General features: G+C 36.2%; 1 protein-coding gene across 2 annotated transcripts in view; it reads right to left on the bottom strand.

Annotated features, from left to right (window-relative positions):
- The window catches only part of LOC101893794 (dedicator of cytokinesis protein 3), a 171894-nt gene that overhangs the window by 74339 nt on the left and 87590 nt on the right, over positions 1-9965 (bottom strand). For both annotated transcript variants that reach the window (XM_005178706.4, XM_005178705.4), the window contains exons 2-3: positions 6274-6515; positions 6066-6214 (exon numbers count right to left, since the gene is read on the bottom strand). In XM_005178706.4, the coding sequence (XP_005178763.1) occupies positions 6066-6214; positions 6274-6515 (391 nt within the window). The remainder of the gene's footprint in view (positions 1-6065; positions 6215-6273; positions 6516-9965) is intronic.

Here is a 9965-nt window from a genome sequence, read left to right as displayed (position 1 = left end):
GACCAAAATCAAAAAGTCGGGCGGTGCCGACTTTATGATACTCTACACCCCTTTGCATATTTAGTAGAGCTTCATATAACAAATAAAAAATGTAACAAATCGGATAAACCAAATATATAGGAGCTATAGCTATATCCGAACTGATTTGATTAAATTTGGCATACTTATTTCCAGGCATAATTTGGTCGTATGTGCAAAATTCCATTATATTTGGGTGTGTGGTTTAGAGGGCAATAAAAACAAATCGGACGAAGATATATATGGGAGCTATATCTAAATTTTCACCGATGATCTTCTCTTTGGGTCATACAAATTATTTGTGCAAAATTTCATCTGGATCGGGCAATAAATGCGGCCTGTACTTTGTTTACAAAAATACATGGACGGACGGACATGCATAATCCGACTCAGAATTTGATTCTATGCAGGTCATCAAAATGAGCTATGGGTCTATCTCGTTTCCTTTTGTCTGTTACAAACAAATGCCCAAAGACATAATACCTAGACCAGTGTAGTGTAGGGTATAAAATATGTTTGAGTATGCCGAATCAACAATATTCCAAACTCCAGCACGATTTGATTTTAATGAGAATTTTATTATGCCACTACCATTTTATTTTGTCTACAAGATACAATTAATTCGCCATCCTAAAAGTATGCTTTAATTTTTAGCGAGTGAAATCAAATGTAAACGGACTTATGTCTGCGGGCTTAGTTGTAACATGCAAATGAGAGGTTTACCCGTACTTCCTTTGATGATCTCAATGGAATGAAATTCCTAGTCGATTTATGCATGTCCGTCCTTCGCGATTGGAATGAGATTTGGCAAATAAGTTCGAAACAATCTTAAAAAAAGACCGGTTCAGCTATAGCTGTCACATATATGCTTCAGGCAGGTTTTTAATGGGTAGATCAATTCGTATATTTCCTGTGGAATGGGTAGATTCATTCCGACTTTATGTAGTTCTTCTATCAATAGAAGTCTTTCTGGAGGTCCTCCATAGCTAGAAAAGCATCAACATATATTCTTTACGTAGAACTCCATCAGAAGGTATTTTATTGGACAGACCCATTGACTTTTGCTATGAATAGATACAATATTTTCTAGAAGACCCTCTAGAGGTCTTTTATAGTTAGCAGATCTTCTAAAGGTTTTTTATAGCTTGGAGATCATCTCCGGCATTTCTACGCCTCGACGACCTTTTGAAGGTCTTCTATGTAACTTCTAAAGGTCTTTCATTAATAGTAGATTCTTTGCAGGACTACCGTAAATGGAGGATGGAAGACTCTATGGAGGCCTGTTATAGATGCAAGAACTTCTTCAAAAAATAGAAAAATCCTTATGAGATATTTTATTAAGAAGGAGGTTGTTGTAGTATTCATACTTTTCAATTCAAATACTTTGTTGAAATGTTTGTGTGTGCTTTTCTTGTCAATCGGTTTTGAGTTTTTTTTTTTATTGTTTCCTGAATTTTTCTAATAAACCTTTTTATAAAAATCTTATATATTACGGATTTTCAATTTAAGAGCTTGTGGACTCACGGTGGATTCTTACTGCGTGAGATAAATACACAGAAATAAGGAGTTAATCTTACAAAGGTTATGGGCCCAGATTTCCGAAGTTCTTAAATATAATTTTGCAAATTGGACATCTGGGAATAAGGGAAGTAAAATGGCTAATTCTGTGGCTAGCATAGAGAAACTAAACAGCGAAAATTATGGAACGTGGTGTATCCAGGTAAAGAGCTTGCTAATAACGTTGGATCTATGGAATACTATTGAGATTGAATGTCCTATTGGTGCTGCTGAAAAAACAATTTGGATGAATAATGATAGAAAAGCTTTAGCAACGATAACTCTTTCTGTGAAAGCGAGCGAATTAATACACATCAAGAATTGTGCGACAGCTAAGGAAGCATGGGATGTACTTAGTTCATTATACAAGGCTGACACGGCATCCAGAAAGGTGAAGTTATTCAAGAAGTTGGTTCGGTTCAAGTTCAGACATGCTGAGAAATTTTCAGTGCAAATAAATGAATTTTGTTGCACGATTGATGAACTAAAGGAAATTGGAATAAGTTTGAATGATGATTTATTGACCATTTTATTGCTCTGTAGTCTTCCTGATGAAATGGAAGGTTTTGTTATAGCTATTGAGAGCAGAGACAAATTACCCACCTACGATAAATTAATTTCCAAGATTTTGGAGGAAGAAACCCGACAAGGCGACAAGACTGTGGATAATGGCGAGACTGCGTTTGCCGCAAACTCCAAGAGCGGTAACAAAAGTCATAATAAAGATCAAATTTATGGGCATAATCTGAAAAATGAAATGCATACGCAACAATCAAAAACCAATTTCAATAATAAGAAATCGCCTACATCAAATATGAAATGTTTTCGTTGTGGTAAGATAGGACACATCCGATCTCAATGTAAAAATGGTGATAGTGAGAAGAGAAGAAGAGATTATGCGTGTTCCTTATATGATGATAGACCGAAAATTGCAACATCATGGATTATGGATAGTGGGGCGACATCACATATGTGCAGGAACAAACTGTTTTTTCAATCATTGACAGAATCAAGACAGCAAATTATATTGGCATCTGGGGAAAGTATTTTTGCTGAAGGAATTGGTGATATCAAATTGCAGACTTCTACTACAACTCTGACATTGCGAAACGTATGGTATGTACCCCAACTTCATTCAAATTTCTTATCAATCTCAAAGATAATCAAAGCCGGGCATTCCGTGGTATTTCACGATAATGGAGCAGTAATGAAAAGTACCCATGGCGTTAATATATTGATGGCTGAATTGGTGGATGAGATGTTTATTGCAAAGGTTAGAATGGAAAATGAAGTTCAGTCTTTGAATGTTGCTGTTGACAAGGATGTAACTCAAAAATGGCATAAACGATTTGGTCATATGAATGTACACGATATGTGTAAATTAGTGTCAAAAAACATGGTTAATGGATTGGTATTGAAAGTTCCTGATAGCATAGATTGTGTCACATGTGGACTTTGTAAAATATCTGCCAAACCATTTAAAGCTTATTCTACAATTCAAACGAAAGACGTATTGGAATTGTTGCATATGGATATATGCGGACCTATGGATGTGCAGTCGATAGGTGGATCTTCGTATTTTATGACCATTATAGACGATTTTTCTCGTTTCACATTCGTATTTTGCTTGAAGAAGAAATCTGAAGCTTTTGAAGTTTTCGAACGTTTTGCTGCAACCGTAGAGAAGCAGACAGATCGTCAGATTAAGGTTGTTCGTAGTGATAACGGTAAGGAATTTATAAATATCAAATTCCAAAATTTCTTTGCAAGAAAGGGTATAGTTCATCAAACGACAGTTTGTTATACCCCTCAGCAGAATGGAGTAGCCGAGAGAGCTAATAGGACTTTAGTGGAGATGGCCAGAAGTTTACTGCATTCGTCTGGTTTACCACAAAGATTGTGGGGAGAGGCAATTAATACAGCTGCCTACATAAGAAATAGAGCTCCCACTAAGGTTCTTGGAGATGTTACTCCATACGAGAAATGGATAGGTAGAAAACCATCCGTACATCATTTTAAAATTTTTGGGTGTGATGCAATTGTCTTACAAAAAGGTCCGAAATCTAAGGGAAGAAAATTTATGCCGAAAGGAGTCAAAATGAAATTCGTTGGTTATTCCACTTCATCCAAAGGATATCGGTTATGGGATTCTAAATCAAAGCAAATTCGCGTTGCTCGAGATGTTTTATTTTACGAAGAGTCGTTTGAAAAGTTATCGGATGAATCAATCGAACCTGAAGTGTTTTGTACAGAGATTTTGAAGCTGACAAACGATCGAGAAACTAATAATACTCGTGTCGAGGCATCTGAATTGCCATCATCAAACATACAAGAGCCAATTATTCCAAATAATAAAAGAAGGAACAAATGTATTATTCCACAGACAGATAGAGTTCTTCGACCAAGGATAGTCGAAAATGTAGAAATGTTGAACTCAATAATTGAAAACCCTCAAACAATTGCGGAAGCACTGGGTTCCGAAAATTCAGATAAATGGAAAGAAGCAATGGTAAGGGAATATGAATCCTTAATGAAGAATCAAACGTGGACTCTCGTTGATCGACCCAAGGGGAAGAATATCATAGGATGCAAATGGGTGTTTTCCCTGAAACGCAAACCTGATGGTTCCGTTGAAAAGTATAAGGCTAGACTTGTGGCGCATGGATGTTCCCAGAAGTATAATGTGGATTATAAAGAAACATTTGCTCCTGTTGTTCGACATTCGGTCATACGATTATTCCTGTCATTGGCTGCACAACATAAATTGTTGGTAAATCATATCGACGTTGTAGCGGCATATTTGAACGCGGATTTAGATGAAGAAGTTTACATGATGCAACCTCCTATGTTTGACAATAACACAAGTCAAGTATGCAAATTACAAAAATCTTTATACGGTTTGAAGCAAGCAGGCCGTGAGTGGAACAAAAAGGTCAACGATATTTTGATGAAAAATAATTACAAAAGATGCAAATCCGATACTTGTGTGTATGTCAAAAGGGAAGGAAAAGATATCAGCCTGATTGCTTTGTATGTCGATGATATGTTAATAGCATGTTCTACTGAGAGGCAAATGAACGAAATTGTATCGAATTTGAATAAATATGTAGAAGCTATAGATCGTGGTCCTGTGAAGTTTTTTTTAGGCATGGAAGTTGAACGTGATGAACCCAGAGGTGATATAACTATCCATCAAAAGATGTACTGTGAAGAAGTACTGAAGCGTTGGAAAATGTCAGACTGTAAGCCTGCAAACACCCCATGGCCTAATGGTACTGTTTTGGTCAAGTGTGATATGAATTGTACAGACTTGGATACACATTCGTATCAGAGCTTGACAGGTGCTTTAATGTATTTGGCGGTAATTTCAAGACCGGATCTAATGCACGTAGTGTCAAAACTGTGCCAATTCAATTCTCATCCACACAATGAGCACTTTCAAGTAGCTAAGCATGTCTTGCGATACTTGAGAAATTTCCCAGAGGGAAGAATTACGTTAAAAGCCAATTCAGGAAATCTTAATTGTTTTGCGGATGCTGACTGGGGATGTGATGTGAATGATCGCAGGTCCTACTCAGGTTTTGTCTTGTTTATGGGAGACGGTGCAGTAGCCTGGGAATCACGCAAGCAATCAGTGGTAGCTTTAAGCACGATGGAAGCTGAATATATAGCCTTATGTCAAGCTACTAAAGAAGTGTGTTTCCATCGAGAACTACTTAATGAGTTAGAATTCAACATGTATGTAGAATACCCTACCAAAATTCTATGTGATAACCAAGGAGCTCAGTTTTTGGTAAAAAATCCAACAGTTCAAAAGAAGAGCAAACATATTGACATCCGCTATCACTATGTACGCGAAAAATATGATGATCATGTAATTGATATCGAATATATTTCTTCTGATGAAAATGCAGCAGACATTCTAACTAAAGCATTGGGAAAACAACGTCATCAGCACAATTGTAAACTTTTACATATTACAATGTAATATTTGCATTTGTTATTTTAAGAAAGCATTTGATTTGAGGTGGCAATTGTTGTAGTATTCATACTTTTCAATTCAAATACTTTGTTGAAATGTTTGTGTGTGCTTTTCTTGTCAATCGGTTTTGAGTTTTTTTTTTATTGTTTCCTGAATTTTTCTAATAAACCTTTTTATAAAAATCTTATATATTACGGATTTTCAATTTAAGAGCTTGTGGACTCACGGTGGATTCTTACTGCGTGAGATAAATACACAGAAATAAGGAGTTAATCTTACAGAGGTACTAAAAGTCAAAGAAAGTACATCACGGCGAAATACTATTAGGGAGAGATCGTTTTTAAAATTTCTGGGTTGGATAGAAATTTGAAATTTTGCTCTATTCTTTGAAGCAAGCCGATCGGCAGCAACTTTTATACCGTAACTTGGTATGATCATCACTCTTTGGAGAGATGTGGCGGAATATTTGGAAATTCGTATCTTTGTTAAATAAATATAATTTACTCACCGATTGCCCCAGTCGATTTTCGAAACAACAGTCATTTGCAATTCCAATGTTTGATCTTGGGTTAAAGTTGCGCCCAACAATTCGCGACGGCTTTCCAATATTGACAACATCACCTTGCGCAATGTTGTGAATTTGTAGGTTTCTCGATCCTAAAAAGAATGAAAATCAATGAGACAAACTTATCAAAATAAATTCTCCATTTACATACCACAAACAGTTTTTTCCATATTTCCGACCATTCTCGAAGGACTTGTGTGCATTCCGCAACGACCGGATCAATTTTGCTCAAGTCTTTTATGTGTATATAGGTTTTGGGAAATATTCCCACCGCTCGCGATTTTCGCGGACATGTGCCGCGAAACCATTTGGGACATTCTTCTAGAATTTCCACCGAATCACCGACATCTAAAGCTAAGCCACAACGCACGTCACCATGCCAGTTGTGTATTGCTGGAAAGGGAGGAGAGAAATGGATTATAAAATTATATTGAATGACATATTTTACGATATTCTAATCAAGGATTGTTAATTGAAAAAGGACCATTTTTGTAGTGGAATTTTCGAACTCACTTTTTTAGTTTGATTAAATATCGATAAAATTTAAAAGAAAAAATATTTTTGAAAAGTCCAAAATCTGCTATGGGTAGGACTTAGGGACTACTTTATTTGGCGGAAAATTTATAAGATTTTTAATTTTACTAATTGTTGGTTGGTAAATAAAAAATGGACAGTTCTTGTACCAATGAAGTCCTACTGGCCCTTGCGATATAAGCCAGGACAGTTATGTCAAAACAATTCGAAATTCCAAATTACTAAATTAATTGAGCCAGCAAATTCAAAATATTTGTTTCACAATTTGAAATCTAGGCCATTTTAAATTTTAAATCTTTCTAAAAATTTCCAATCCATTTGATTGTATTCAAGCGTGAATGTTTCCATTACATTTGATGGCATTGGGAATAGCAATTTGCCACGTTGTATAAATTTGTCATTGTTGCTGTTGCAAATTATCCATGTCGTAATGAAGTTTCAAATCATAATAATTAAAAAATATTTAACTGTTCTCAAAAATAATGATGAGTGTTTTTTAAATTGCATCAAAATTGAAATTTCCTGATTTAAACTGATTTTATAAAACCCAAATGAAAGTGATTCATAGAATGCAGAATGCTACTTACTTTCATACATATACACAGACATGTATTTATAGCTAATTGCGATATGTTTAGTTTTATTCAAAAAACACAACAACGACAACAATGTATTTTCTTGGCCAGCGTTGTGATAAATTAAGTAAATTGCCTTCTTTGGGGTTTATGGGTCACGTTTGTTTTTTTAAGAAAATATACTTATTTACATTAAATTGTGGGGCGGTCCAGAGGACAAAATGAGATGTTGTTGAGGCAATTTCCGAAAGGGAACATTACAACTATTTCAGGATTCTGACTTTATAATTTAACAAAAATTAAGTACTGTCTGAGTACATACTTGTACGATTTCCTTAAATATATGCCCTTAAAATTTAAACTGAAGTTTTAAGGACCCCTTGTCGTTCCCTCACCAATCTCTAAGGGGGCCATAATATTTACATTTTTTTTTAATTTTATTGAGTGAAAACAAAAAATGTCGGAAATAGGATAAAATTTTGGAATATTTTTAGATTTGTTCGAATTGGTCACCTTTGGCACGAATTATGGCCTTCAAAGGGCCAATGAATGTTGCTCTGCGGTATTTTGGTCCATTTCCGCCAAAGCGCTTGCTTTAGGTGATCGACACTTTGGTATTTTTTAGTGCCAACCTTGCTTTCAGACACAATAGTCCAACGGATTGGTATCCGGAGATTTTGGTGGCTATTGTGCGCTGGAAATGAAGCGAGGAACCCCATTTTGCCACCATTCTTGGGTGACGCGTGTTGAGTGCGATAGTGATGAGTCCTGTTGGAATGTCCAAGGTCTGCGACCAAAATGTTTGCGTGCCCAAGGTTTTAATACACCCTCCAGAATATTTTCGCGATAATATTCGAAATTTATTCTGATGCCACGGTCGATTAATACGAGCGGAGAGCGACCATCGGCTGTTATGGTCGGCACTTGAGTTCTGGTGGCCAACCGAAGGTGCACATTTTCAGCTGACCTCGTGTTTACTTGATCACGATCACTGCTGGACAACGAATGTTCATTCATCGCAGAAAACCAAATTCGGCGGTTCAACACTTTCGGCCAAGCGAAGCAAATCTTTAGCTCTTTTGAGTCTATTTTCTTTCCGTTGCGGTGTAAGTTCTTGCACTTTTTTGGTATTTCAATGGCTTTACCCTGAGCTCATTTTTCAATATTTGCCGAATGGAATATAGCGATATGTTTAGCTCACGAGCCATTTTTCGGCCACTGCGACGCGGGTGCCGATCAAGTCGCTTCTTTACATTTGGAACCATTTTTGCTGATGCTGCTGTTTTTTTCCGTCCACTTCCTTGATGTCGGGCTACGCTAACAGTATCACGGTAATGAGCGATGGCAGTTTCCGATTTGATCTAAACTTGGTGCATCGTAATATTATTGTCAAACTTAGGTCGAGTTCATAGATGGGCAATATCTCTAGTACCTCCCCCACAATGTGTGAACATTTTGAATATTCATGAGGCTCGTAAAACGCGAATTTAACATCCGATTATATTCAGACTTGGCTCATCTCAAGATCTGTTATAAAGATCGTAGAGATCGGACCATGCCTTCTGGAACCTCCCCCACAATGCTTAAATAACAAAAAGATTATAAAATGTGAAATAAGCATCGGTTCCCTAATTTACACATCCCATTATTTTTCCTAACACAAGATCTGCTGAGAAAATTGGATATAGCAGTCTATTGCTTCTGATAACTCCCTCACAAGTTCGCTGGGCCGAACTTTGAATACCCTCCACCATTTGCAACAAATTTAACATTTTTCAAAAAAAATTAAATCCGTTAAAAATTTTGTTAACATCTTTAAAATTCCGAATGAAGCCGTTAGGGTCTATACGACGGCGTAAACCTGCATAGGCAACTTTTGTAACAAGCTATTAGAATGTTCAAACGCGGAACTTAAAAAAACTGTTTATAATGTAGCTAAAATCATCAAAATACCGAATATCGGGAGGTACCGTTATATGGTGGTTATACGAAGACGTGGACCTAAATGACCCATTTTCTGTCTTAAGCCGTAGTATCTATTACGAACTTTAAATACTAATTTTGAAACAATTCCGGTTAATAATGTCGCTAAAATCATCAAAATACCGCATATCGGGAGGTACCGTTATATTAGGTCTACACGAAGACGTGGACCTACGTGGACCATTTTCAATACCAAAAGTCCTGCATACATAATACACATTTAAGTAAAATTTGGTCAACCTATTTCATTTCGTTCGGATGCTAGAGTGATTTACACAGACGGACAGACGGACGGACATGGCTAAATCGTCTTAGAATTTTGCTCTGATCAAGAATATATATACTTTGTTGGGTCTAAGGTCATTATTTCGATGAGTTTCAAACGGAATGACAAACTTAATATACCCTACATACTATGTGGGAGGGTATAAAAATTAAACAATATTATTATTGATCAATCGATTCGGGCTAGAACTTCGAAATTTGGTAAGAAAGTAGAATACTTGGGTAAATGGTTGTAATTTTTTTAGAAATCCGTGCTTTAAGAGTACAAAAAGTACAAAATGGTACAATGTTCTTAGTGGTCGTTCAAAAAGGGTCAAAATTGAAAAAGCTCCAAATCTTACGTAACACCCAAGACAATGTTCTACTTGTTTGTACCTTTTGGTACTTTTTGTACCCTTAAAGTATGATTTTTTCTGCATCTCCTTAACCTACTTTACATACATTTGTCCAATTTCTAAAGTGTGTA

The sequence above is a fragment of the Musca domestica genome, unplaced genomic scaffold (genome assembly GCF_030504385.1).
Source record: "Musca domestica strain aabys unplaced genomic scaffold, Musca_domestica.polishedcontigs.V.1.1 1, whole genome shotgun sequence".
NCBI classification, from domain to species: Eukaryota; Metazoa; Arthropoda; class Insecta; order Diptera; family Muscidae; genus Musca; species Musca domestica.
Note: the sequence above shows the minus strand (reverse complement) of the source record. Positions and strands in the feature narration are given on the sequence as shown.